This window comes from Lagopus leucura, unplaced genomic scaffold (assembly GCF_019238085.1).
Source record: "Lagopus leucura isolate 7727_CA_CO unplaced genomic scaffold, USGS_WTPT01 Super-Scaffold_100024, whole genome shotgun sequence".
NCBI classification, from domain to species: Eukaryota; Metazoa; Chordata; class Aves; order Galliformes; family Phasianidae; genus Lagopus; species Lagopus leucura.
In genome coordinates this window covers 140,089-167,497 of record NW_024962276.1, presented here as the reverse complement: position 1 = coordinate 167,497, position 27,409 = coordinate 140,089, and the positions used below count along the sequence as shown (strand labels likewise).

Here is a 27,409-nt window from a genome sequence, read left to right as displayed (position 1 = left end):
CGCCTGCGCAGCCGGGCCGGGCCTCACCGCGTGGCTGGCGGTGCCGGCGGGCGAAGTGCGGTGAGCCGCAGCTCGGGAGCGCGTTGGCCGTGCGGCCGTGCCGGGGGCCGGAGGGGCGCGCGGTGCCGCGGGTTGGACGCTGCCGGCACGCGGACCGAGGGCTCGTGACGGCGCCGGGCGATGGCTCGGGCTCAGCTGGGGCTGCCGAGCCCCTTCGCGCAGCCCCCGGTCGGACCGTGCCCCGACTCCGACTTTGACTCCGATTCCGAGGACGCGACCGCGGGCGGTGCGGGGCCCGGCGCCGGGCCGCAGAACCCCTCGCAGGTCATCCATAGCGGCCACTTCATGGTGTCATCCCCGCACCGCGACGCGCTGCCCCACCGGCGTCAGCGCCGCGCAGAGCCCTCGGCCGCCGATCCGCGGAGCATTGACCCGACCCTGACGCGGCTCTTCGAGTGCATGAGCCTGGAGTACAGGTGAGTCCCAGGGCGACTCGCTGATCCCCGGCTCTTTGGAGGCCCCGGCGCTGCTGATCGCCCCGTTGCTGATTGCTAAGTGCGAACCGATGGATGGTGTCCCGTCTGCTCTTCTGTTGGGCTGTGATGTGATGTCTGCTCACAAAATGCCGTCCTGGGAGTTTTCGGGGGGAAGGAGCTGGTGCTGGGGCAGCTGTCATGGAGCAGCTGGGGACTTCTTCCTGTCTTGGCACATCTTACCCGCTGTCCTCCAGGAGAGCTGTCGTCACCTCCTGCAGCTCTCGGCCTTTGGCCGGCCATCCCAAAGCTGTACCCACTTGTCATGTTGCTCCAGTGCTCTGGACAGGATGGCTGCACAGTGCTTTGCCCAGGGCCTCCCGAAAGCTTCTCCCCTTTTCTCCAGCGAAGTCAGATGAGTGACTGTGCGTTCCTCTGGCCACACACATCACCCAGGCCCATGGGGACAGAGACCTGCCATCCCACATCTTGGTGACAGCAAGCTCCTGTTCCTTGCATATTAGTGCCTGGGCCCGTGACCTTGGACCACATCCCCTCTTTCACCAAGACCCCTGAGCACACTCCGAACCTTACAGCAAAACTGTTGGTACAGCTTTCCCAAAAAGTCCCAGTGAAAACCTGGGATGGCAATCTGCTATTGATGCCTTGTGGAAAACAAAGCCTGAGCAAAACAGGAAGTTCTGCCCATCTCCTGGTCCCACACCAGGTCTCACTTTCAGTTGCATCTCTGGCGTGGTGCATGGTGAGGTCACTCTCAGGAGCTGGTGAGAGCAGAGCTCTGCAGGAACTGGGTGATGCAGCCCATGTTCACTGTTGTCATTGGCGTGACAGCCAAGATGTCCCCAGCTGAGTCACCCTGGGTGCCACGTATGGGTGGCACTGATGCACAGGGTAGCCCCACTTCCCTTTTCTGTCGCAGCCCCACAGCTGCCCTACTTGCTGCATGGGGCTGGAGATGCCTGCATTGCCTTCATGTGCACTCTGAGCTCCAGAGCTTCTGGGGCAGAAAGGAGGGGGGCAGGTACACGTGGCTGGGGGTGGAGCAGACAGGAGCTGTATGCTGTCCAGAGCTCATGCTGCAGACATGGCTCCATCCCTTCAGGTGTCTTCTGGCCCCTCCTGGTCTTCTTTTCCCTCCTGCACTGAGCATGACAGCCCCAGGGCCATCACCGTGCCAAGCCGTAGCTGAAGGTAATGGCAGCCCTTGGCGAGGAGGATTCACAACAGCTACAAAGTGTTAATGGCACCCTTATTGGCCATCCCAGAGCCTGGAACATCAGCAATATCTCCTGGCTGCATTGTTCAGCATCCACGGGAGCAGATTTTGGTTGGCCCTGGATTAAGAGTAGCTGTGAGTAGTGGAATCCAGCCAGGGAAATTTTGCCTCTGGGTTGTACCCAAATTCACCCTTGGTTCTTCCCTTTCATGGATGCCTTTCTGTCCTTCCATGCTACCCCTCTCCATCTCACAGACATCATGTTCTGCAGCTCTCCAGTACCCTAAGAAGAGAGTCATACCAATCAGAGCTGAGGTTCTGCCTCCTCTGGAGGCTAAGGACTGAGAAATGGTCACTTTTCTGCCTACCCGGACTGGCGCTGTCTCTCCTGCCACAGAACAAGGAGGGGCTCTGCTGCTGCTACCTGCTGCTCCATGTGGTGGGAGGGCCAGGGGGGCTCACGTCAGCAAGGAGGGCTGTCCCTTGGCCCTCTCCCCTGCTGCAGCCCGTTTCCTTCATGCACCAACTCATTCCTTCCCCCTCCTCTTGGCATGGACAGGGAGCAAAATACTCATTTTACCGCACCGCAGGGGCAGCAACACTTGAACTTCTGGGCAGGCTGAGTGCGTCACGGAGCAGACAGGAGCTGCTGGCTGCAGAGCCAGGGCTGGGCACAGACTGAGCTCTGTGTGCCACAGCCGGTGGTGGGGCTCGTGATCCCATCCCTGCAGGGCAGCAGGACACCTGTGCTGGGCCAAGGTGCTGCCGCATCCCAATCCTCTTGTGGCTCAGTGCAGCGTTCACATCCATCTCCTCTGGGCAGAACTTCAGTAAAGGGTGGGGCCTCCTTCAAGGCAAACCAGTGTGCAAAGATCAGCCTGATAAGCTCCAAAACAGAAGGGAGAGATTCTCAATAATGGGAGAAAGAAAGCAGGCTGTGGCAAGGCCCAGAGGCATCTCCCCCCGTCCCCAGGTCCCGCAGCACACTGCAGCCCCACCAGCCCCACGCAGGGCCATGCACCCTGCTGCAGTGCAGGGCCGGGGCTGTGGGCTGGAGCTGCTCCTTTAAGCCAGTGGGTGGCGTGGGCAGCACCAGAGAGGAGTGTGGCTGGTAGCCTTGACCAGCAGGAGCTGGCCACGTGCTGGGGAAAGCCGTCCTTTCCATTGGCTCCTCTGCTTGGCAATGCTATGCTGTTTGTTTTGTGCCATGGGGAAAGTTCAAAATCCCTGCTGATAGCAGAGTGGCCAGTGCAGAGATAGAGCCTTAACCCTCTGCAGGCCAGAGTGGTGGGGACAGGGTCCTTCCTGGGCCCCAGGACTGAGCACAGAACCACATCTGCATCTCTCCCTGCCCTTCCTGCGGGCAAGAGCTCTGGCCCCCGGATGTGTTCCTACGTCAGCAATTGGGGGACCTGAGGGGTCTCTGCTCAGTATCTGCCTGTAGCAGGAAGAGCGGCCATGTAAGCTACTTTGCTCCACAGAGCTGAGGGACAGGAGGCCCCGGGGTCTTGGAAGCAGCAGTGGGGGAGCCCTGACAGAAGCACTGCAGAGATGGGGCCGAGCAATAGCAGTGCTGAGCTCCCTGAGGACACCCTGCTGTCACCTGCTGAGTGCTCCAGAGATGTTGCGTGGGGTACAGCACACCTACCAAGCCCAGCCGTGACCTCATCTCCTCCCTGCATGCACAGGGGTCAGTGGGATCCAGAGCAGCACAGAGAACATTAAGGGACAACCTTTTGACTGGGGAGGAGTGCATGCACAGCGCTCCATGTGCGGATGCTGCCCATCAGAAGCAGCTTTGGTACAGCCGTGGGAGCAGCCAGCATCACCTGGGGAAGGTCAGGAATCCCGCAGCTGGGGATTCCCACCTTGGAGCCACATCTGCAGACTTGGGCAATCAGTGCCTCTGTGTGCCGTGCTGTGATCCCAGGGGCGCTGGAGGCCTTGCAGGATCAGCAAGGCTCCCAGACTGGGGTTGTGCCAGGGGTGCCATCATGGTCCCCTTCAGCTCCTCCTCTCCTCGATGTTGCAGTGGGAAGCTGGTGTCACCAAAGTGGAAGAATTTCAAGGGGCAGCGGCTGCTTTGCCGGGATAAAATCCGCCTCAACAATGCCATCTGGAGAGCGTGGTACATCCAGTGTGAGTACAGGGCCGGAGCCTCTCCTGCTGAGCACCTGGCTACCCTGCAATGGCACAGCGGGTGCCCAGCCCTGCAGGCAGCCCACCATACCAGCACCCAGACACACGGGTACCCTCCCCTGCACAGGGAGGGAGCTGCGGACGAAGCCAACTGTGTTTTCCCCTGAGCAGATGTGGAGCAGAGGAAGAACCCTGTGTGTGGTTTCATCACCCCCCTGGAGGGGTCAGAAGCTGATGAGCACCGCAAACCAGAGGTAGAGTATGGGCTCTCATGGCACCTGGGGCTGGGAGTGGGTGCGGAGGGCACAGCGAGGAGCTGAGGACATCGCAGAAACTCCCATCCTCGCTTGCTGTGTTCGTGCAGTTTGAGGGAGAAGGTGTTGGTGATGTGTCCTGAGGACACATCAGGGTGCCGGGGGCAGGCATGGGCTGGCTGTGGGTGCAGGGCTGGGACCGGGGGTCGGCCCCGGGGTGCCTTATGGCCGTGAGCCCCAATATTGCCCCTGCAGGCTGTGGTGCTGGAGGGCAACTACTGGAAACGGCGCATCGAGGTGGTGATGAGGGAGTACCACAAGTGGAGGACCTACTACAAGAAGCGGGTGAGTGGCTGTGCGCCTGCTGCTCCTGGCGGCGGTGCAGTACCTTGGCATGCCCAAAATGGAGCTGATGGCTCTCCCCATGGTGATGATGGCTGGGTTTTGGTGGCCCCGTCCCCGGCCATGCGCAGTGCTGCAGCGCGCTCTGGCAGCCCGGATCGGGCTGGCTCTGCCCGGTGTGCTGCTCAGCCAAGGCTGGGCTTGGCAGCGCACCTGCAGTGCACGTGATGCAGTGAGATGAGCAGCACTCGCTGCAGGGCCCGAGCTGGGCTGGGATTCGCTGGCAGCCGCAGCTCAGCCAGGCAGCACGTGTAACAAGGCCTGGTGTCCCGGTGTCACCCCGGTGTCACTCTTGGCCGTGATAATCTAGTGGTGGTTTAGGTGGCACCAGCTTTGGCTGCCCGCCACACGGGGTGGAGCGCAGTGCCAGCCTCCTCCTCGCTCATCTTGAAAAGGCTGGGGCGCAGCCCTGCACTGCTGCACTTAGCATTGAGGGCAGATGTGAAGCGGTGGCAGCCCGGGCCAGAGCCTGAGCAGGCAGCGCGGTCCTGCAGGCTGCCAGGAGGTGACCGAGGGCCGGAGGACATGGCCTGCTGCTCCCTCACCCTGCCCAGCTCTGCCCTGTGCCCATCCCTGCTGGGGGCCGATCCAGGCTTTCTTCTCCTTCCAGCTCCGAAAGTCCAGCCGGGAGGGAGAGCTCTCCAGCCCGAAGCAGGTGAGTCTGCTGGGGAAGCGCCGGCAGGGACAGTGGGATGTGGTGCACATCCCTGCACCAGGCAGCCTGGGAGAAGGGCAGGTGAAAGCTGTTGTTGGTGATGACCCCAATGGCTGTGGGAGGCATCGGGGTGCTGAATAGCTCTTTATGAGCACCAGCGAGCCAACCTGGAGGCCTCAGGCTGCCTGCAAGAAGTGCCCACTGGCTCCTTTGCACCATCTCATGCAGGACGAGGATGCCTGGAGACCAACGGAGAAATGGTGCAACCAGCTCTTCTGCAACGTGGTGCCCATGCTGCTGGGGGACGAGGAGGAGGAGCCGGGGGGTAGGCAGCACTTTGACTTGGACACATTCCTCTCGGACATCTCTGACACCCTCTTCACCATGACACAGATGCCCAGCGCCCACCAGGAGCTCCCTGAGGATGGTAGGTGACCCCTATGGGGCTACGCTCTTGCTGGAGGAGGAGGAGGAGCAGGCAAACAGCTTACTCATGGCACGTTGCTGCCTCTTGGCTTCGCTCCAAAAGCTGCAGCCTTGCCCAGAGGTTTCTGGGCCCTGAATGAGGCCTCAGAGTGCTGTTGGGCAGAATGGTGGGAATGGGATATCTTCAGAGGTTGAGTCCCTGTGCTGTGGGGCAGAGTGCAGCCATGCAGGGTGAGGCTGGGTACTAGGATGGCTGTTGGTGAGGTCAGCAGTGCCAGCCCTGAGGTGGGGAGCTGGGAATGCAGCACCCTAACACTGCAGCTCTGTCTTCTTCCAGCATATATCGGGAATGCTGACATGATCCAGCCAGACCTGGCACCTCTGCAGCCCAGCTTGGATGATACCATGGAGATATCAGGTAAGAGCCAGCCTGCACACCTTGCAGCCCAACACAGAGCTGAGCTGGCCTGACAACAGCAGGTGCTGCTGGGGAGCCAGAAAGCACGTCTGCTGTCTTGATCAAAGCAGAGGGATGGGAAGGGGCTGGGAGCCATGGAAAGGGGCTTCTGCAAGCAGAAGGTCACATAGGAATATGAAGCTACCTGGGCTTGGCTGCAGACAGAGGACAGCTATCCCCACAGATGGAGGAAACTCAGGTTCTCTGACACTGTTCCTCTCCTCACTGCACTCTTGCTGGAGGCCCTGTGCAGAGCTGCTGAGACCCCACGATGGGCTGTGCTACATCCTCTGAGGACGGGTCACGGTCCCTGCCAGGTTGGCCTTGAAAACCAAGTGGCACTGGTATCCAGGACAGGCAGAGGGGCAAGCAGGGGACAGGCAGGCCATCCTGGCGGCACCTCCTCCCACAGTGCTACCACCAGGACCTGCCTGTGACACAGGACACTGCTGGAGCAGTGCGGTGTCCGTGAGCGCTGCAGAGTCAGTCAGGATGTGTCCTTGTCACGTGTGCGCTGTGCAGTGTACCCACGGCTGTGCCAGGGCCGGGCACTGCTGGTGTGGTGCCACATCGGATACCTCAGACGCGCTGGAGCTGGTGGCATGGGCAGACTTTGCAGGGTGGGACCCCACAAGTGGCCTCAGGCAGCACCAGGCCTTGGGAGCCCTCGGAACACGTCCATGCCCTGCACACAGCCTGCCCAAGGCTCCTGCCGTGCTGCAGCCGCCTCCACCTCCCACTTCCCTCTGCTGGAGGAAGCACAGGCCCTTGCACCACACAGCCGCCGGCTGATGCAAGACCAGATGCTGATGGGGAGCAGGGCAGCCATGGGGCAGGCTGCTGTGCCAAGGTGGGAAGCCCAGGGCTCAGCCCTCACAACTTCTTGCCCCCACACAGCCCTTTGGGCTGAGCCACAAGCAAACCTCAAAGGGGTCAGAATGACACCTGAGAAGTGTCCTTCCCCTCGCATATGCTGTGTGGTGCCAGAAGGCTGTGCTGACCCCTGAAGCAGCACCTCCTGACAGTGACGCAGACCCAGTACCTCTGTCCATGGGCAACGTTCCCTCGTGCTGCTGGTGTGAGAACAGCGTGGCACAGCCTGGGAATGGCACATGGCACCGTGGTGCCCATCCAAAGCAATGTATTTCTATGTGCATTTTCCCCAGGGTGCTGCCTGGGATAAAGCCCCGGCACTGTGATGCACGATCACAGTGGAAGTGTGGGTTGTGCAGGGTTGCAGCTTTGGCCACAGGACTGTGGGGTGAGAGGATGAAGAGCCCCTTTCAGGAAGAGGGCTGCTGCCAAACTCTGGGCGCTGCGTGCCAGAGCTGAAATGCCCCCAGCCCTGAGTGATGCCCTCGTGGCCACTTTTGCTGGCACTGTACACAGGGCCTGGGTCTGTGCCTCACAAACAAGGCCAGCAGGGCAGAGTGGGGGCTCAGGGCTCCTGTAGGGTCACGGGGCCATTCTGTGTCTGGGGACCGTCACTGAGCTCGGTGCCTGTCAGTCAGCAAGCACAAGCCAATCCCTAAATGAGGAACCACGTCGTGTCCTCAGTGGGTGCCAGAGCACAGTGTGGGGCGGATGGAGAAGTCCTAATGGCAGAAGCGAGGGAGCAGCCCAGCCCAGTGCCTGAGTGCTGCTGGCACTGCGCTACAGGTAGGACCTGCACTGGGGCCCTGGGGTCAGGCTGTTGGGGTGGCATGACCCCATGGCACTGCCGTGCTCTCCCAGAGCCAAGGGCCAGCAATGGAGTGTCCCAGCCTTGGGAGCAGGCTCTGCAACAGGGGTCTCTTTGGAGAGCAGCCTGGTATTGGAGCAGAATGCTGAAGGCATGGTGTGCTGACCGCATGGGCTCTCATCCCCCAGGTGGCATCATGCTCTGGCCGCACTGCATAGCTTGGCAGCAGGTCTGGGCAGAGTGAGCAGAGAGAAGCATAGGTGAGAGCTGCAGGGTGGGGAAGGGATGGGTGAGGTGGAGGGCAGGGGGCTGCCACCTGTTGTGCCAGGCAGCATCCACCACCCACTGTGGCAGCACAGCAAGCAAAACAAGAGGAATCGAATCTGCAGAGCTGGCCATCAGAAACGCCTTAAATGCATGCATAGCTTCAGTGCTGGCAGCAGGAGATGGCACAGCATGGGCACAGATGAGGGCTGGGGGCAGTGTGGGGCCAGGTGCTGCACCCCATTGGGCTGCAACCATGCCTGGCTGTGCCCCTGGAGGGCAGCTGTGGCTCTGTGCTGCTCTGAGTGTTCGCTGTGTCCCAGCCCCAGCCTGGGTGGGACTGGGACCAGGCAGAATTCCGCTCTGAGGAGGAGGATGAACTGCTGCCCTGGAGGACAGTGGAGCTGGGAGGCTCTGAGTGCCTTGGAGGCCATTACGAGCATGGGAGTGCTTGGCAGCACTGCATACAGCCGACTGCCTGTAGCCGTGGGCTGGAAGAAGGAGGGTGGCAGTGCTGCTGCCCGCCCCTGTGAGGGGTGTGCAGCTGAACACCATTCCCAGCCAGGGCACATGGGCTGCAGCTGCTGTGTGCAGGGCGGAAGGGAAGGGGCCGTGTCAGGGCTGAGCAGGGCAGGTGCAGCATGCTGTGTGGCACTGCTGGGATGGTCACGGCATTTCCCTCTGGAGGAGCATTTGTTCCTCAGGTGTAGATTCAAAAAGTTGTCAGGTCCAGAGGCTTTGGCTGTCCCAGCCAGGACACTCCGGGCATGGGAGCCTATGCCAGAGCCTGGAGGAGCCCCTGCAGCACGGTTGGCACCAGGGGCATATTGGATGGGCAGGAGCAGCCCAGATGGGCTCAGGGCAGTGAGGGCCTGAGCTTGCACTGGAGCACGCACAACGGAGGTGTGAATGCTCATGAGCTGGAGAGCTGCTTGGATGTAGACCCCGTGCCAGAGGCTGTCAGGCGGCTGCCTGCAAATCCACCTATCACTCCCACTCTATCTTACAGGGAAATGCGTGGCCAGCAGCCCCATCCTCCCCAGTCACCTTCACCTTCTCCTGGTGGCAGTGAAACTGCACTGGCATGGTGCTGGCGGGCCCCGTCACTGAGCAGAGCTGTGTGGGGTGATGTGCCTGCAAAGCGTGTTCCAGTGGGGAGGTGATGCCCCAGGCAGCAGGCAGCGCTCCGTGCCACGGCGTCTGGGCCTGCGGAAGCATCAGGGCTGTGGGAAGGAGACAGGAAGGGAGAGGGAGTCGTGGCTGGGTCACGGGGCTCAGCTTCGGGAAGGCCATGGGATGTGGTTAGCCACAGGCAGCACGCACTGCAGCACTGGGGCTGGGAGGCAAACGCTTGCCCCAACTCCAGTGGGACCGTCCCCTGCGGCTCCAGGACAGTGCGACCCACAGGGCTGCCCCACATCTGCCCAAAGCCAGCTCTGCCACTGCCCCACAGCACAGGGGCTCAGTTTCTGCGCTGCTCAGGGCTGGCTGTGGGGGTGCAGGGAGAGCCCAGACCCCTGAGATGCGGTCTCAGCTGGGTGTTGGGGATGGGGTCTCCACCCCTGGGTGGTGTTCCTGGGCGGGTTTTCCTGTCCCAGTGTGCATGGCAAGGCTGGGCTGAGCGCGTGAGCTGCCTCTTCCCTCCCACCATGTGAAGCTCTGATGTTTCACAACCAGAACACCAAATCTGCCCGCAAAGCCAGGAGCTGATCCAGCTCTGCCAGGTGAATGTGAGGCCAGCAAATCCCTGCCAGTCCTGGATACAGCATGCGGCTCCCTCCAGCGTGCCCCAACCTTGCATCCCCCTCTCCAGGGGCAGAAGCACTCCCCAGGCCCCCACCACCCATCACCATCTCTCTGCTTCACCCCGCAGATATTTTCATCAGCCATCGGCCGCTGCCTGCGCAGATGCCACTGGGCTATCAGGAGCCGCCCTGCTTTGAGCCTCTCTATGGCAGTGGAGGAACTGTGCCCGCCAACCCTGATGCCCCGCTCCCACTCAGCCCTCTCCTCCAGGTGAGCGGGACCCTGGCCCGTGACCCATGGCCACCGGTGCCTGAGCCACCCCTCCTGACACAGCCGTGTCCCCCACAGCCCGGTGACGCCACCCAGCTCAGCCTCCACGGTGCCTTCTTTGGCCCTGAGCAGCCGCCGCTGGCCCCCGAGCCCCTCACCGCTGTGCCTGGCTGCCTCAGCCCCCAGCTCAAACCCAAGCCCTTGCTGCAGTATGGTTTCCCCAGCAAGTGCCTCGGCACAGAGCCACTCGGCCTCCCTTACACCGCCCCCAGCCAGGCCCCTGGCGCACCATTACTGGGCTCACAGCCACCGTTTTCCCCTGCCTCCGCACCCCACTCCAAGTTCCCCTTCACCACCTTGCCCAGCCCCTCGCTCCTCGCCCACCCTGCATCCCCGCTGTCCGCACCGTGCTTTGCCCAGCACACCCCGGGCCTGGGCTACGCCATGGACGTGGTGCCCCTAGGGTACCCCAGCCCAGCCGCACCCCAGCACCTGCCCCCCGCCGCGCCACCTGGGCCCAGGTTTGCTACCCCAAAAGGGCCGACCCCAGGCGAGCGGCCGAAGATGAAGGCCGGCAGCACCAAGGCAAAGAGGCCGGGTCCCCCTGTGACTACACAGCTGACAGTGTCCAACGCCTGCCTGACTCAGCTGCTGGCCACAGGTGAGAGGCAGCTGGGGAATCGAGGGTGGCAGTGATGGGGTGATCTGGAGGTAAGCAGGGGTGCTCGGGGGTGCTGGGAGAGGTGGGCTGCTTCCTGCAGCTGTCACAGCCTTCCCCGGGGCAGATGGACAGATGGGCTGGTGCTCAGGGCTGGCACCGCCATGGGGCAGGAAAATGTCACCAAAGCACTGACAGCCTGATGCAGAAGTGCTCTTCTGCTCTCTGACTTCTCGCAGCCAAGCAGGAGCCAGCCTTCGATGCCCCACAAGTGCACGGCCCCGCACTCACGCCTGCGTCCCCAGCCTCTCCGGTAAGCACCCACCTATCTCCAGGTCGGGGACTGCTCCTTTTGGCTGGGAATTGCCTTCCTGTTGCTGAGGAATGAGGAGAGTGGAGAGAAAGCAGCACTGTGTGAAGCTCTTTGCAGAACAGAGTTTGATGCACATGGGGCTTGTGGCCAGGGTGCTGGGGGGCTCAGAGTGAGGCCGGGTGGGAGTCAGCCCCAGTTAGAGAACTGGCAGAGCAGGGACAGACCTCACCTTAGGGCCCTGTGGGGCTCCCTCCCCAGTCCCACTGTGGGTTTTGAGTAACCAAAGGGGCTCTGTAAACCTGCCACACATGGAGCGCTGACCCCAATCTCCTTCCTGCTTTCCTGTCTTCTCTCTGCAGCAGAGCGGAGTCCCCGATGTTCCTGCTGTCTTCCTGCCCAGAATGGCCCAGCTGAGCTCAGTGCTGTCTCCTGGCTCCAGCCCTTCGCAGGAGGTGCCTGTGATGCAGGCAGGTGCTGCACCAGGGCAGCTGCGGGTCCCCAAGGTAGAGCGGCTCTCCCCAACACCGGTGTGTGGTGAGTCTGGGTGCCTGCAGGATGCCCCATATCCTGCAGGGAGCTTGAACCAAACACAGTTGTTGGTTTTTTTCCTGAGAAAGCTCAATTTATTTTTTATTGCTACTGCTTTTAATTAACCACCTGAATGGCAATGATTTCATTCTGCTGGGGAGGGTGCCGACCTTTCGTCTGGCTCCTTCTCTGGGGGGCAAAACCGTAAACAGGAAAAGACAAAATGTAGCAAGTGTCAGAATGTGGTTTTGAAAACCAGAGCTTGGTTTTAAGGCCGGAAGCACCCTGCTTTCACCCACAGAAACCAGACTGGGGCAGGAAGCTCCCTGCTCATTTCCACTTCCAGTTGAGTGCTGTAAACCACAGCCCTCAGGACTCTCTCCAGGTGGTTTCCACTCTGCTGGAAATTTAAAATGTCATGTCACAAACGCTTCCATTTGTTGTAAAAATGAAAGTGATTTGGGATGAGATGGGGCAACAAGACGTGGTCAGACACGGGGCCATCACTGAGGGGTTGACTGCCCCCGAGCCAGGGCAGTACTGCAGTGCTCGCACTCTCCTCAGTGCACCCCCTCTCATCCCCCAGGCAGTGACTGGCCCAAGCCTGGCCAGGTGTCCCCAGGAGCTGCTCCACCACCCGGTACCACCACCTCCCTGCACCACCCACCATCCCGTCGGGGCAGACCCGACTCCAGCAAGGTATGATGGGAGCAAGTGTTGCCTTTTACAGGGGCAGCTTCTCCTTGTGCACCCCCTTCCCGCTGACCCCACATTCATCCCCACCCTTGATGCATGCTTGGGGCCAGCCTGTCTCCAATGCAGGGAGAGGCCCAAGGCCATCTCTGCTGCCTGCAGATGGAGAGCCGGCGCATCACACACATCTCTGCTGAGCAGAAGAGACGTTTCAACATCAAGCTGGGCTTTGACACACTGCACAGCCTGGTGAGCACGCTGAGTGCCCAGCCCAGCATTAAGGTGAGCACACAGCACTGCACGGGCTGGCGCTGGGCATGCAGGTATGCGGGACATCGCTCGGTGATGACATGGCCGTGGCTGCGCCGGCGTGCACACATTGTACCTAGGGCCTGCTGCCCGGTGCCAAGGCTCAGCAAAGGAGCACGTGGCCCCTTGTACCCTGCCTGCCCCAGGAGCTCCCTGCACCATCCCACCTTTGCCACCCTGCAGGTCAGCAAGGCCACCACCTTGCAGAAGACTGCTGAGTACATCTGCAAACTGCAGCAGGAGCGGGCGGCCCTCCAGGATGAGGCGCAGCGGCTGCGGGAGCAGATTGAGGAGCTCAACAGCTCAATCAAGTAGGGGGGCATGGCTTGGGGGGGCAGCAGGGAGCTGCTGCCTGCGTCAGCACAGCCAGGCAGGGCAGATGGCAGTGCCAGGGGCAGCAGGCTGCAGCATCTCTTCTGAGCACTGCCTAGATCCTGCGTTTATCTGTGTTCCCTGTCGTGGGGCAATGCTCAAAAAGCGGTGCTGTGTGTGATGTGCTGCCCTGAGAACAAGATGCTGTCTGCTTGAGACGTGCAGAGCTACTGAGCCCTGCTGCACACTGGGGTCCTCTTCCCGTGTGGGGCAGCTGCCGTGTGCCCCACAGCCTTGTACCTGCGGCCCCACAACACTGTTTGTGCTCCACAGCCTGTGCCAGGAGCAGCTGCCAGCCACTGGGGTGCCCATCACGCGCCAGCGCTTCGACCAGATGCGCAGCATGTTTGACAGCTATGTGCGCTCCTCCACACTGCACAACTGGAAGTTCTGGATCGTATCCTTTGGGACAACATGGGCTTCTCACTGCCCCTTCCACTGTACACCAGGTCCACTCTCCCCTCCAGCTCCATGTGGGATCCCTCCTGCTTGAGAGGCTCTGTGGGCAACATGTGGAGGAGACATGCTCAGATGCTTAGAAGAAACTCCTGTTACAAGAGAGCAACCAGAGTAGGAATAAATGGCCACTCCTGGGGGAGCAGGGGAGTCACCAGAGATCTGAGCTTGGGATTGCCATGCAGGCATTTGCTCCCAATAGCTTGTGTTGAGATGCAGCAGCCATCTGTTAGAGACTGGGAAAGGATCAGACACAAACCCAGGAAAATAATGGTTTCACCTGGGTGGCCACCATGGCTTACCCTGGAGAATGGGGATTAAGTTGGATACAAATCTTTGCATGTTGGAAGGATGAAGGGGAAAAGGAATGGTTGCCAAGGAGGTCAGAAGGCCGGGCCATCTTCTCTATGAAGGGGGATTACACACATTGTAGCCAAGTCTGAAAAGACCATGAGGTCTGCAAATTGCCTGGCGGTAGAGGTACACGCAGAACATGCACAGACAGTAGCAAGCAGCCCCTGACACAGGTTTTGGGAGATAGGGTTCCTTCCACAGTACAGTGAGGGTACTGAAGAGGATTCCAGGATATGGGTATGGTGGAGGCACCTGCTGGGGATTACTGCACACACAGTCACCACCCCCCAGCATTGGGTGCACCCAAGGGAGCACACGTGCTGGGTGCTGCACCCTGCTCTCAGGCACCTGCAGAGGGCATGGCAGGAGCTGGCTCTAGGCCTTGTTTAGAAGAGCTGTCCTGCATTGGGGCAGCCCTGGCTGCAACATGGGCTGTGCCTTTCAGCCTCTGGTTCCCCACACACTGTGGTTCCTTGCCTGCGAGCAACAGGTGGGGCTTTGAGGGCCCCTTCCTGGCTGCTGCCACCCTGGAGGCCACCAAGTTGCACAGGGCACCCAGCACAGCTGCATTGCAGGCAGGAGAGGGCTGTTCACACCAGACAGGGCACCACAGCCATCACGATGCTTATCTTTAACCACTTCAACAGTTCAGTGTCATTATCCGGCCCCTCTTCGAGTCCTTCAACGGCATGGTGTCCACGACCAGCATGGAGAGCCTCACGCAGACGTCCCTGGCCTGGCTAGAGCAGCACTGCTCCCTTCCGGCGCTTCGGCCCTGTACGTGGCTCCGTGCGGCCCCGCCGCTCCCGATGGAAGCCGGAGGCCCCGGCATAGGCACCGCTCGGTCCCTCGGCGCTGCTGCCACCGCTGCTGCTCATTTATGAGCTCGGTGCCCTCATAAATGACTGCGGCGAGACCGGGGGCTGCCACCCGCCCCTGGCCGGGTCCTGACGTCCCCGCGTCTCCCCGTAGCCATCCTGAGCTCCCTGCGGCAGCTGAGCATCTCCACCTCCATCCTCAGCGATCCCGCCCGAGTTCCCGAGCAGGCGGCGCGGGCCGCGGCCGGAGGCGGCCCCTCCTAGCGCCCAGGGACCGGGCCGGGCAGCGCCGACGAGAGACAACGGAACAATTCGGGAGAGGGAGGGAGGAAGGGAGGGAGGGAAGTGCCACCGCAACACCACGCAGCGCTCGCGGAACCCGGCCGCGTCCGCACCATAAAGCCCTCGGAAGTCCGCAGCGCACCGCTCCTCCTTCCGGCCGCGTGGGGCCAGCGGGGCGGGGCCAGCAGGGGTGTGGGCGGGGCCAGGTGGGAGGGGCGCGACATGGAGGGGCGGAGCCGCGGCTCGGCGCACGCGCGCTGGGTGTCGCCGCCCGGCGGCGCTGAGGTGGCGGCGGGAAGATGGAGGCGGTGGCGCTGGGCGCGGGGCTGGGGCTGTTCCTCGCGCTGCTGCTGCTGGCGGCCGCCCTGCGCCGCGCCGCCCCGCCGCGGGATGAGGGTGAGTACGAGTACCGCTCCCTTTCCCCCTCCGTCCCGTGCCCCACGCTGAGCCCCGCTCCCCGCAGGCGCCGGGGCGAACGGCCCCTCCGCCGCCAGGCCCGAGGGCCCCCGGAGGACGAAGCCGCCGGTTCGGGCGCGCAAGGAGAAACCGGGACAGCACAGCTTCACGCACCGCCTACTGGCCGCCGCCCTCAAGGTACCGCGCCGCCCCGCCGGAGCCCCCCGCCTCCGCCCCGCCGCCCCTGACCGCCGCTCCCCCGCAGGGCCACAGCGGTTCCGTGAGCTGCCTGCACTTCAGCGGCGGCGGCAAGTACCTGGCGTCCTGCGCCGACGATCGCACCGTGCGGCTCTGGAGCACCCGCGACTTCATGGCGCGCGAGCACCGCTGCCTGCGGGCCAACGTGGAGCTGGACCACGCCGAGCTCGTCCGCTTCAGCCCCGACTGCAGGTGGTGCCGGGAACCCCGCCCGCCCCTCGCGGAAGTCCCGTGGGGGATCGGCAGCGCCGCCGATGCGGGACCCGCCACGTTAACGCGGTGCTCGCTGCCCCGGTGCGAGGGCTGTGCGCGGGGAGCTGCGAGGGCCGCGGGCTGGGAAGGCTGCGTGGAAAGCTTTCCTTGGCGCTGGTGAAGCGGCTCTGCAGAGTGGAAGGGATGTCGCTTTCAGGTGTTCCTTTCCATTCGGTGCCGCGGTTGAGCTAACGCAGGGAAAGCTCGGTGCCCTCATAAAACACAACTGATCTGTCACCTTTCCTCCAGGTGCCCCGAATGACTGATAACTCACCTGCCGTAGCTAGGCTGACAGTGGCAACCTGCTGCTTAATGGCTCAGTTACCGTCCTTCCACTTAGGGCGATCATTGTCTGGCTGGCAAATGGAGAGACAATTCGTGTCTATAAAATGACGAAGAAGGACGATGGCAACTTCACCTTCACTGCTTCTTCTGAGGACTTCCCAAAGAAGCACAAAGCTCCTGTCATTAACATAGGAGTTGCAGAAACAGGTATGGCAATGGCGAGCTGCTCACCTGCCGCAGCCCTCCGGATCCACCTTGGTTTCCTTTTTGAGCAACAGCTGCTGGGTTGAAAATGTTAAGAGTTCTTGATTTACTCAAGGGCTGCTTGATTCTCTGTTTTTCTGGTTCTTATGTTTTAGCCTTTGCTTACTACTAAGTGAGTTGGAAGACATAATTGGAGGAGAGAAATTTCTGTGTAAGCTCAGAATTACCTGATTTGTACAGGTATTATTTTAGGCTTTTGGGAACGCTGCTGAAAAGAGATCTGGTCTCAGTACTGAGAGCATTGCTATTCTCTGGCTTGGCAGTCTTGCTTTAGCCAGTGAGAAATGTCTCCAGTGAGTTCTGGGATTCAGGAGCATAGGATGTACCTTGGACTTCTGGTGTCTCCTAGAACAGAGCCTGAGGAGGGCGAATGTTGATGGCAGAGGGCTTGGTGGATTCATGCTTCAGCTGTGTGACAGTGAACAGTTGGCAGTGGGTGGATGCATGTTCCACTCTGTAAGAGAAAAGCCCATAAAATTTTAAATGAGGTCTTTGTTTGGCTGCAAGAGTGAAAATTGAAACCCTGTAACAAGTAGCTTGAAGGTAAATTTGCAACTCAGTGTCCATGCTGAGACAAACAAGGGGAAGCACTGCAAGTGGAAACCAGCAAATACCCAAAATGCTGACACCACCAGTAATCAGGGACAAAAGTAGTGTGACTTCTAATCAGCTACGAGTCTACGATCCCTGACTTGAAAGCTTGAGATACCTCTTCTGGTTCAAATACAACTTGATCAAGTCTGCCACATTACCTGAGCATAGTACTGAGCTCGGCAAGTGGGATCTGAAAGATACTGGGCGGGAAGCTCAGGGGGTCTCTGGGTTGGCAGCTGTGAGCTGCTGAGTCCTGACTGAACGCGTACCCAGGAGGTGAGCCTGCTGCCACGGCTTTTCACTCTGTGCCAGGACAGAAGCACTGATGTTTTGGTGCTGCTTTTTGTTTTCTTGACAGCTCTCATGCAGACGGGTTGCTCTGCTCAGGACTGTTACAGCTGTTGGTGATTGTGGCAGCTTTAGGCCTAGGAACTCTCCTGATCTCTGCCTTTTTTCCCTCCCTGCTCTCCAGGAAAGTTTATCATGACAGCTTCCAGTGACACCACCATCCTGATCTGGAACCCGAAGGGTGAAGTCCTTGCCAGCATTAACACTAACCAGATGAACAATGCCTATGCTGCTGTGTCACCCTGTGGGAGGTGAGGAACATGCAGGTATTCCAGGCTGCTCCTGCTGAGTGGGAAGCCATGACAATAACCAGGAACCACTCTCCTTCTCAGAGGACATCATCAGTTCAGAACATCTGCAGTTTGCTGTCACTGTAATGCAATTTTCTGAGGGTTCCACGTTTTTCTAATGATTCCTGCTCCCAGGAGGAGTCTCTCTGGGAGTGCTGACTCCCACCTGTGGTCTCAGACATTTGGTGCTTTGTTGGAGTGTCTCAGTACTGCTGCTCCTGCTGACCACCTGAAGCACTGAGGAGAGCAAAGAACATTGGCAGTGATGGCAGAGCTGGGCCAGTGCAAACTGTTTGTGCAAAGCGAGTAATGTTCCTAGCAGTTGTTTTTAAATTTCTAAATATTAATAACAAAATTGGAATTTTTACAACCAAGAGGTTACTTATCAGGAAAACCTTGTTCTTGGCTCTGTCTCTAACCTGTTGCTGTAGCAGGACAGTTGTTATGCACCAGTTGCAGTGACTCTGTGGGTCAGAGAACTTAAGTTTCTTAATTTTTACTAAGGAGTTTCTCTTAAGGCTGTTAAGTTGTAGAGTTGCCTTGTCCCCCGGTGGCCTTCCATAGTGTTCCCTTTACCAGCCTGGTTTCAGTGAAAATTGGAAAACTCTTTTCCAGCAGACCAAAGCAAAGATTTGAATGTAGGTGTCTGGTTAGGACTGATTCACAGAGCACGTTCTCTGCAGCCCTCGAGAGGCAGGAGGGAGAGCTCTGCAGTGCTGTGGCTGAGAGCCGGCCCTATGACCCAGCCACAGCAGTGGTCTGTAAGAGCCTGGCTCTGTTTTTTATTTTATTCAGGTTTGTAGCATCATGTGGCTTTACTCCTGATGTAAAGGTTTGGGAAGTGTGTTTTGGCAAGAGCGGAGACTTCCGGGAAGTGACCAGGGCTTTTGAGCTGAAAGGCCACACTGCTGGTGTATATTCCTTCTCCTTCTCTAATGACTCAAGGCGGTAAGCGTGCTATATCACTGTGTGAAGGAGTACCCTGAGGACACGTGTGCTCACCCCCTTCCTGTGTGCCTGAATTGCCCATCCATACTCAAACCTGTGCCCACTCCTGCCCCGGGGGCCTCCCTGGGTGTCCAGGGACTGCTTTGGTCCATCCTCATCCTCCCCATGGGTTTCCTCCTGTTGTTTGACCATCCTCTTTGCTCTGGGAGGGGGACAATGACCCCAAGTGTACACACGTTTCCAGGCTCATGTTTTGCAAATCTCTGTCCACAAAGCAAAGGATTCCTGCTTTGCAGAAGTGAAAAGTGAACAAGTGTGACCCAACTTCCTTGCAGTCACCTACGGTTTATGTCCCGCCTTTAGGATGGCAACCGTTTCCAAGGATGGGACGTGGAAATTCTGGGACACAGACGTGGAATACAAGAAGCAGCAGGACCCGTACCTGCTGCTGACCGGGAGGTGCGAGGTGTCGGAGCCGTGCCGCATCGCGCTGTCCCCCGACGCTCGCGTGGCGGCCATCTCCTGCGGCACGACCATCGCCGTGTACAACACGCGCCGAGGGGAGGAGGAGGAGCGCTTTGTCGGCGTTCACGGACAGCACATAGCAGACTTGGCTTTTGACACCACCGGCCGCTTCCTGGCGTCCTGCGGCGACCGGGCCATCCGCGTGTTCCACAACACCCCCGGCTTCCGCGCCGTGGTGGAGGAGATGGAGACCATGCTGAGGAAAACCACCACCAAAGCCACCCGGGAGCGGCTGGAGCAGCAGATCGCTGGTGCCAGGAAAGCGCTGGCTGCCATCTGCGGCAGGAAGCAATAGCGGCTCCGTGCGGGAGCGGCGCGCTGGGTTTGACCGATAAAACAGCGAACAGATTGCAATAAAAGAGCGCTCACGGCTTTCCCTGCCTGTTTTCTGCCCCTGGCAGCACGGAGGGCGCATGCTCCTCTGGCGGAGGGAGGGGCGGGGCGGGAGGAGCCGGCACGGGACCGCTGAACGGGCCGAGGCTGCGAGGAGCGGCTCCGGCCCACGGCTGCCGGGAGCGGGGCGGCGCGGAGCGGCAGTAGAACCCTGCGGCAGCGCTAAGCCCCGCCCCGCACAAGATGGCGGACGCTGGCCCCACCTTCGCGCCTCCTCCTCGCGCGCTTCGGGCGGGGCGTGCCGCGCAGGCGCAGTGCGCTCTCCGCGCGGCGGGCGCCCCTCCCCCGCCTCCCTCCCCCCGGGCGTGGCGTGTCGTGCGCCGTGACGCTGCGCGCAGCGCGTGGGCGGGGCGCGCGCATGCGCAGGGGACGGCGGCGGGTGCTGCGGAGCCGGGGCTGCCGGGGCTGCGGGCGCCATGTCGGGCCGCTCGGTGCGCGCCGAGACCCGCAGCCGCGCCAAGGATGACATCAAAAAAGTGATGGCGGCCATCGAGCGCGTCCGCAGATGGTGAGAGGCGGGGCACGGGGGGGTGGGGCCTGTCGGCCCGCAGCCAATCACCTCACCACCCGTCTGCCGGTGGAAGCGCTCCGGGAGCGGGTGCCCAATCAGAGCGCTGCATGCGGCGGTGGGCGGTGCTAGGGGGGCGGCGGCCAATCGGCTAGCGAGTGTGGGAGGGAAGCGGAAGGGCGGGTGACGGACAGGCCGGTGGACCAATCACAAGGAGGGGCGGTGGCAGAGCGGCGGGGCGGGGCCGCGGTTTGGACGGGCGTTTCCCTGGGCCTATCAGAGCTGCCTGTGCTGCGGGCGGGGGCTGTCAGGTGTGGGCGGGGTCTGCCGCCGCGGTGCCGGGCGCGCTCTGATGCCGTGCCTGCAGGGAGAAGAAGTGGGTGACAGTGGGCGACACTTCGCTGCGGATCTTCAAGTGGGTGCCGGTGGCCGACAGCAAGGAGGTGGGTGCCGTGCTGACCTCACCCTGCTGCGCTCCGCGGCTGCTGCCGGAGAGCTGTGTCCCACCCACCCCTAACGTCGCCTTTCTGCTTTCCTTCCTTTCCTCAAGAAAGAGAAATCCAAATCGAGTGGCGGCGTTGCACGGGAGCCCAATGGTTTCCCCGCTGACTCGGCTGCCAACTCCTCGCTGCTCCTCGAGTTCCAAGGTGAGTGCAGCCCGCGGCAGTGCGGTGTGTAGGGACATGAGGTGCACCCCTCTGATTTGCTCTGATTTGCTCTGATTTGCTCAGACTGCCTCTGTGAGCCCACAGGCGGTGTGTGGCAGAGCTGAGCAGCACGCAGGCCGGTTGCTTGAGCTGAACATGGATATATACCTGTCCCAAGCCTCCCCGCTCAGCCCTCAGTGTGTCTGAGGAGCATCAGGCTATGCATTACACTTCCAGTACCTGCAGGGCGTAGGTCAGTGTTGCAGATCTGCAGTTTGGCCCACACTTTACCAGGAAAACCAGAGCTGCCTTCTCTTCTGGGACAGAAGTTGAGTGTTGCTCTGGCGTTAGATTGCTACCTTGCACACAGAAGAGGCACAGAGCTCTGGTACCAAAGTAAGAGGCCTCATCCTTTTGAATGTCTGTGCAGTAGGGAGAGTCCACGGTGGCCTTGCACAAGCTGCAGGTGTGAGATCTGACAGAGCAGAGCTTTGTGTTGCCCCTGCACACTGCGTTTATTTTTCTGAATTGCTCAGGGTCACTTCTCCTCTGCTCAGCCTCTGCATATCCCCAGGTAGAATCATGCACTGTCCTGCGCATCAGCTGTATCCTAATGGGGAGTGCTGCGTTAGGAAGCTCTTGCTGCTGATCAGTGACTTTGTGAACCCTCTGTACCTTAAACACTGTGCTCTTCCTTTTCCATGAGATCCTGGCTCTCAGTGCTGCCCTTGGCTGCTTGTGCTGCTGGGTCAAGGTACTCTTCTTCACTAGGTGCTGTTTCTGCAGATGAGAACAGCAACCAGAGCTCCCTGTCAGACGTCTACCAGCTCAAGGTGGACAGCAGCCCCAACTCCAGCCCCAGTCCCCAGCAGAGTGAGTCCATGAGTCCTGCCCACACATCTGACTTCCGTACGGATGATTCACAGCCACCCACACTGGGGCAGGAGACTCTGGAAGGTGAGCTCCATGATATCTGGGCATGGCTGCTTAGCTGGGGAGAGGGAGGCGTCCAGCTGGACCAGGGAGCCCAGGGAGGGTGCTGCTGGGTCCAGGACAGAGCTGCCTCCTTTGTGCGGCTTGTGGGGCAGGAAGGCTGAGGCACCTCTGCCTGAGGGCTCAGCAGGCTGCACCTGAGTCTGCCATATGTTAACTTTCTCTTACTTCCAGAGCCCTCTCTGCCTTCCTCGGAAGTTGCTGATGAGCCTCCCACTCTTACAAAAGAAGAGCCGGTCCCCCTTGAGACTCAGGTAAGGAAGGGAGAATAGAAACCATGTCTAAATGCATGTTCACCCATCTTAGTCCTTTCCCCTGGGCACCTTTCTTTGATTTCTCATTATAGCAGAAACATCAAAAAGTCTGAAACTGCCCCCAGGAGCTCCCCAGACCTCCTGGCAAGTTGTGTTGTGGTTCAGTTCAGGTTTTAGGGCATACATTGTGTGCAGAAACTATGTGGAGGTGGATTAAAAAATTGGTCATAGTTGGCTCCAGGGCTGGAGTGGATTCTCTCTCTTGATGCCCAGGGGCTCGTTTAGCAGCCTGACTCACAGAGGAGAGCCCAGGCTGTCTCCACAGGGTGACACACAGCCTTGTCCAGCAGCTCCACGTGGCCTTGTAGGCGTGCTGAGCTCCTGTCATGGCTGGTGACCTCTGGCTCTTGCAGGTAACTGAAGAGGAGGAGGACTCTGGTGCACCGCCTCTGAAGAGATTTTGTGCCGATCAGAACTCTGTGTGCCACACAGCCTCGGAGAGCTAGCCTGCCCATCCCCGGGGAGAGCCTTCGCCAGACCCTCGCAGAGCTGCCTGCCCTTCCCTGGGGAATGGGGTGCTTCCCTGGCCTGCCCTTTCCAAGGGACAGGGTGCTCCTGCTGCCTCGCCATCCAGCCTGCCCTGCCCTCAGGGGCAGGAGCCTCCCACCAGCCCCTACAGAGGCAGCCTGCAAGTGATTTGCCCAGCTGAATGGGGCTGCCACCAGTACCTGCAAATTTGCCTCTATTTATTGGCTCCCACTCTCCCTGCTGATCTGTGCTGTAGTGGCGTGGGGTCTCTGGTGCATGGTCTGCATGCGCAGGGGGAGGGATCCTTGGGATGCCCCGCTCTCCATCACCCCTAACGTGCTGGCAGATGCTGTTTGCCTGCTTCTGGATCCACTGTCCACCCTGTCCCACGTGCTGGGAACAGAAGAGCCATGTCCCATCTGCAGAAAGTGATGTGTCTTCTCCCTTGTGACCGTAGTCTGGGGCGTTCCTGCTGTAGGTGCGAAGGGCAGAGGAGGGAGGGGGGAGCGCCCTGAGAATGAAGGCAGTGGCCCTCCGTGCCACTGGGACACCGTGCAATAAGCTGCTACTAAGCCATTGGAAGAGAGAGAAGCGCTGCCATTTTGGAGGGCAGGTACTGTACACATCAGCCGTGCCTGCCGCTTCTCTGCCTCCAGGCCCTCACAGAAGCTTCTGCCCTCGCAGGACAGGCAGGGGCTGGAGTGATGTGGGGCTGGGAGGGAGCGGGGCTGCCGGCACTGCCGTGTCCCAGTTGGTCCTGCACCCTGCTCCTCTCCTGCCCACCGTGCTCCCCAGGTACGCCCCGTCCCCTCTGGACAGGACACAGGAGGGTGCAGGAACCCCTGGAGAGCCCTCCTGTGCCCCCATTCCCTGCTCCCCGCACCGGCACCCCGCTGGGCCCCCCCCGCTGCCACTGCATGTCCCGCCATCTGTGATCGAGCCTGGCGAAGCTGAAGGCGCGGCCGCGCGTGGAAGTGGAAAGATATTTTAGCACTGAATAGAATATTTTTAAAATTAAACTATTTGAAATACAGTGCTCAGTGACTGCAGGGTGTGCGGGCAACAGGTGCTGCTGGGGTAGGGGCTCAGGAGCAGATGGTGGGCAGCGCCAGGCTGAGCCAAGGAGAAGTGCCCTGCTCCCAGCCTGAGCTCAGTGCCAGCACTGTGGGCTGCTCCCAGCCGGGCCTGATGCTCCCCAGTGTGGTGTGGGCTGGGGCCTTGGGGCTTTGCCTCGCGCGGGGCTGGTGCTGTTACCCTGCTGGCGTGGTTGGGCTGGGAGTGGAGGCTGCAGGGCCTCACCGTGGGCAGCTGGGCTCCTCCAGGCTGCATCCCTGCGAGCTGCCCTTAAATCCAGTGGTGTCACACACAGCCATAGTCCTGTAGCAAAATGTGCGGTGCTTGTGCTAAACGTGATGAGACAGAAATCTGACGTTATTCCATAGCTACAGCTGTGCCTGAGCATTCTGAGAAGCCAGGAGAGGCTGCTGCTGTCAGGTCACCCAGAGCAGCTCTGCATGCAGCCGAGATGTCGGAGCACAGCTGTGTGATGGCAGATGCACACGGAGCCGTCCAGACCCAAAGAGCTGCACAGGGGGAGCCGCCCTGAGCACCCCTGCCTGTCTGCACACCCCAGGCCCTGGGTTTCCCACCTCAGCCTTACCTTATGCGAGAGGGTCCATTCGATTAGGTTAATTAACACAACATGTCCACAGGTATCTTCGCGGTAGTCTTTGGTTTGTCTTTGTGCATTGCAAAGAATGATTCTTATTTTCCAGTTTATTAAATTGAATGTATAAATCTAAGCCCAAGGTGTGCAGCTCCCTCTGTGTGACCATCACGTGGGGTTCATCACTTCTCCTTTCAGGCTCAGTATGGACAGATGGGGCAGCAGCTGTGGGTTAGAGAACAGCCATCTCGGAGTTATGGATAATGGGAAAATATTTGGGGGAGGGGAATGCAGAAGGGGTGCTGCTAGTTGAGGGAGGGGAGATAGAGGTTGGATGTCAGGGGGAAGTTCCTTACAGAGAGAGTGGTGAGGAACAGCTGCCCAGAGAGGCTGTGGATGCCCCGTCCCTGGAGGTGTTCAAGGCCAGGTTGGATGGGGCCCTGTGCGGCCTGGGCTGGTATGAAATGTGGAGGTCGGTGGCCCTGCGTGTGGCAGGGGGTTGGAGATTCGTGATCCTTGAGGTCCCTTCCAGCCCTGGCCATTCTGTGATTCTGTGATTCTGCTTCAGACCGACATCCTGAGCACCTGTGACAGAGCAGAGCAGCTGCCAGGCTGCGTAGTGCTAAGAATCGCACCATTTACTGCGTTGTTTTCCACGTCTCTGAATCCTGGTTTGCTGCAGGGGACCAAGCAGCTCATGATGACTGCAGGCCCAGATAACATCTGGGGGAAGCCTCCAATAATTTCAGTGCCAACTTCATTTCTGCCTTGGCTTTGTAAATCTTCAGGAGTGACCAACTTCAGTCTCGTGTTCTCAGCAGCTCCAGAAAAGGGGCTTTTCCTCCAGCACAGCCACAGGCGCCAGTGGTCACTGCATAGTAAAGGGCCTTCAACCTCCAATCATGGCTTGGAGCTCTCCGAGTGGGGTCGACAGGATGCTTTGAAGCACAACCAACTGAAATGAGATTTCCTGGGAGCCCATATTCCTCTAACCGAAGCCAATAGATTCAAAATTGCCCAGGAGCTTCCATCCCTCTTAATGAGAATTGCAAAATACTTTTGAAGCTGACTTTGTTAAGATGCAACGTTTCTTCTCCTTTTCCACCTTCAGTGCTAATAACATCTGTAACGATATCAGCAGCACTGCAGTACCTACTGAAACCTCTTCAGAGAGCAGCGAGATCTCATCAGAGATCAGCCTGAGGCTGAGAAAAGCCCTCTGAGTTCTGATGCCCAGTGAGCGCAGTGCTCAGCAATGGCTGGTTGCTGCTTCCCCTTTCTGAGGCTTTCATGCACTTCAGGTGTCAACTAAAAGTCACTCTGCATACCTAGTGTGGCTCACCCTTAGCCCTAATCCTTACTCTAAACCTGACTCCTATGCCTAATCCTAACCCTAAACCTCACCCCTAGCCCTAATCCTAACCCCTAACCCTAACCTCTAAACCTAACCCTCCCAATAACCCTAACCTGACCTCTAATTCCTACTCTAAATTAAATGCCTAAATCAACCCCTGAATCTAACCCTAACTATAACCCTAACCCCTAAACCTAACTCCTAATCCCTAACCTTAATTCTAACCCTAAATTCTAAAAACTAACCCTAACCACTAACCATAACCCTAATTCTAACATCAATCCAAACTCTAACCATTAACTCTAACCCCTAAAGCTAACCGTACCCATACCCTTACCCATCACCCTAAACCGTAACCCTAACCCCTATCTCCAACTCTAATCCCTCACCTATTAATCCAAACCCAACCCCTAACTCCCTAACCCTAAAGCCTAACCCCTAACAACCAACTCTAACCCTAATCCTAACCCTAATGCATACCCCTAACCCTAACTCTTACCCCTAATCCAAACCTCTAACTCCTAACAACAACCCTAAGCCCCTGAACATAAATCTAGTAACCCTAACTCTAACCTGAACACTGATCACTAAAGGCTGACCTCAACCCTAACCCTAATAACACTAACCCTAATAATCCTAACCCTAACCCAAACCCTAACCACTAACCCCTAGCCCTTACCCTAACCCCATCTCCCAATCCTAACCCTGATAACCCTAACCCTGATCATTAACCCCTAACCTTAACCCTAGCTCTAATAACCCTAACCCTAATCATCCTAACACTAACCCCAACACTACCCTTAACCCCTAACTCCTAACCCTAACTCTGACCACAACCTCCAAGTTTCACCCCTAACTCTAACCCAGCCATTTTCCATTGGACTCTCTGGCCACACCACTTGAGCCCTGCTGACCTCACAGCTGTTTGCCATGGACCTAGCTTGGCACGCAGACACAACATGGCCATCTCGAGAAAGGAGTGAATGCTGAAAACAGAAGGGATTGGTGTGAAAACCCCAGCGAGCTGAGCTCTGTCACACACACAGTGTGTGAACCCCGTGCTAATTTCCACAGACTGAGCACAGTTTGATGTAGCTCAGGTTTATCCTGAAGACAACCAGCACTGGCTAGGAGATGGTTTGGAACCACAGAGGTGTTTTCTGGGTCTTCTGCACCTCTCCTGGTCCGCTCAGCACAGCACTGGCTGTGGCTGCATTCATCCAGAACTCAGGGAGAGCTGAACAAAGCGGTGCATAATGTGGAAGGACCGTTCAGTGCACCCCTAACGGGGATCCTGCCGCAGAAACGCAAACCCTGATGAAGTGCAGGCAGGGTCGCTGAAGGAGGCTAGATGTGCCCATTCGTTGCCAGGTGACCACATAATAAAAATACACGGGAACATCTGAAGAGCGTGTGACCACGCAGAGCACCAGTGGCACTGGGAACGCATTGATATCCCGCTGCAACATCCCCCACAGGATTTAAACATTCCAATACAACCAGTTTGCCGGGCAGAACGCAACATTCTCCCCTCACTGCCACGCAGACGCGGTGCTGTGGCGGGGGGATCCATCCACTCACGCTCCCTTTCGGTCAAACGCGCTCTACAGCTCCTGCTAGGGATGCACAGCATTTTCTAACAGCGGGTTTTTCTGCAACCAATCCCAAGGGAGACGCCCCCCTCAGGGTCGCTCCCAGCGGGTCAGATGAGCCCCTATTGGCACAGGCTGCTCCTGGCATGTTTTCCTCATCTTGCTTAACTGGTCGGACTCGAGATGAAAGTCCCCTTTCCCATTCACAACATCGTCGTTTAGCTTCTATAAAGGTGGCTGAGTTAGGAAAGACGCTGCTGCCACTGCTTCCCCGCCTTTTTCCAGGGAGGTTCCTTTAATTAGAGTGCTATTTATATATTAGGGCAGTTTTAGCTCTCCTGGGAGCTGAGCCGCGTGCAGCACGCGGAGCATCAGCGATTATGAGAGATTCGGTTGCAATCCCAGAAGCCCAACCCCACTGCAGCAGAACTTCGGGCATCGCGGCACTTCGTTTTTTGCACTAAAGGAGTGGAGTGGCCGCGTTTTCTCCGTACTTCCACAACCCACCGATGCCGCACCCTGCCAGA

The 27,409-nt window shown here is 59.1% G+C and overlaps 3 protein-coding genes across 15 annotated transcripts; all 3 read left to right on the top strand.

The window, feature by feature from the left end:
- Positions 1 to 170: 170 nt before the first annotated feature.
- MLXIPL (MLX interacting protein like) lies at positions 171 to 14,923 on the top strand. Of its 11 annotated transcripts, none has more exons than XM_042879858.1 (17): positions 171 to 476; positions 3,743 to 3,849; positions 4,021 to 4,103; positions 4,359 to 4,448; positions 5,116 to 5,160; positions 5,389 to 5,587; positions 5,924 to 6,004; positions 9,862 to 10,004; positions 10,526 to 10,665; positions 10,902 to 10,975; positions 11,338 to 11,478; positions 12,090 to 12,202; positions 12,326 to 12,478; positions 12,689 to 12,816; positions 13,151 to 13,274; positions 14,335 to 14,464; positions 14,660 to 14,923. In XM_042879858.1, exons 1-17 carry the CDS (start codon positions 181 to 183, stop codon positions 14,767 to 14,769), a joined length of 2,157 nt encoding a protein of 718 aa, XP_042735792.1. In that variant the 5' UTR covers positions 171 to 180; the 3' UTR covers positions 14,770 to 14,923. The 11 variants fall into 11 exon arrangements, with proteins under 11 accessions (XP_042735792.1, XP_042735791.1, XP_042735789.1 ...); XM_042879857.1 differs by having other exon boundaries at positions 11,335 to 11,478; XM_042879855.1 differs by having other exon boundaries at positions 10,083 to 10,665; positions 11,335 to 11,509; positions 12,359 to 12,478.
- Positions 14,924 to 15,554: 631 nt separating this feature from the next.
- TBL2 (transducin beta like 2) lies at positions 15,555 to 19,320 on the top strand. Of its 2 annotated transcripts, none has more exons than XM_042880001.1 (5): positions 15,555 to 15,633; positions 15,943 to 16,185; positions 17,309 to 17,435; positions 18,270 to 18,422; positions 18,786 to 19,320. In XM_042880001.1, exons 2-5 carry the CDS (start codon positions 16,083 to 16,085, stop codon positions 19,240 to 19,242), a joined length of 840 nt encoding a protein of 279 aa, XP_042735935.1. In that variant the 5' UTR covers positions 15,555 to 15,633; positions 15,943 to 16,082; the 3' UTR covers positions 19,243 to 19,320. The 2 variants fall into 2 exon arrangements, with proteins under 2 accessions (XP_042735935.1, XP_042735936.1); XM_042880002.1 differs by lacking the exon at positions 15,555 to 15,633 and adding an exon at positions 15,742 to 15,942 and having other exon boundaries at positions 16,034 to 16,185.
- Positions 19,321 to 19,741: 421 nt separating this feature from the next.
- Positions 19,742 to 23,303, top strand: BCL7B (BAF chromatin remodeling complex subunit BCL7B). Of its 2 annotated transcripts, none has more exons than XM_042879662.1 (6): positions 19,742 to 19,848; positions 20,216 to 20,291; positions 20,399 to 20,495; positions 21,282 to 21,452; positions 21,663 to 21,742; positions 22,156 to 23,303. In XM_042879662.1, the coding sequence occupies exons 1-6, from the start codon at positions 19,757 to 19,759 to the stop codon at positions 22,246 to 22,248; spliced, it is 609 nt and encodes a 202-aa protein (XP_042735596.1). In that variant the 5' UTR covers positions 19,742 to 19,756; the 3' UTR covers positions 22,249 to 23,303. The 2 variants fall into 2 exon arrangements, with proteins under 2 accessions (XP_042735596.1, XP_042735595.1); XM_042879661.1 differs by having other exon boundaries at positions 21,267 to 21,452.
- The last annotated feature ends 4,106 nt before the right edge of the window (positions 23,304 to 27,409 follow it).

Bases quoted from the DNA above. Each gene is read 5' to 3' on its own strand.
- TBL2 (XM_042880001.1), top strand. From the start codon at position 16,083: ATGACGAAGAAGGACGATGGCAACTTCACCTTCACTGCTTCTTCTGAG. The intron at 17,436-18,269 runs GTGAGGAACATG...TATTTTATTCAG, and splicing joins GCTGTGTCACCCTGTGGGAG to GTTTGTAGCATCATGTGGCT. The intron at 18,423-18,785 runs GTAAGCGTGCTA...TCCCGCCTTTAG, and splicing joins TTCTCTAATGACTCAAGGCG to GATGGCAACCGTTTCCAAGG.
- MLXIPL (XM_042879849.1), top strand. From the start codon at position 181: ATGGCTCGGGCTCAGCTGGGGCTGCCGAGCCCCTTCGCGCAGCCCCCG. The intron at 477-3,742 runs GTGAGTCCCAGG...TCGATGTTGCAG, and splicing joins TGCATGAGCCTGGAGTACAG to TGGGAAGCTGGTGTCACCAA. The intron at 4,104-4,358 runs GTAGAGTATGGG...TTGCCCCTGCAG, and splicing joins ATGAGCACCGCAAACCAGAG to GCTGTGGTGCTGGAGGGCAA.
- BCL7B (XM_042879661.1), top strand. From the start codon at position 19,757: ATGTCGGGCCGCTCGGTGCGCGCCGAGACCCGCAGCCGCGCCAAGGAT. The intron at 20,292-20,398 runs GTGGGTGCCGTG...CCTTTCCTCAAG, and splicing joins CGGTGGCCGACAGCAAGGAG to AAAGAGAAATCCAAATCGAG. The intron at 21,743-22,155 runs GTAAGGAAGGGA...TGGCTCTTGCAG, and splicing joins CGGTCCCCCTTGAGACTCAG to GTAACTGAAGAGGAGGAGGA.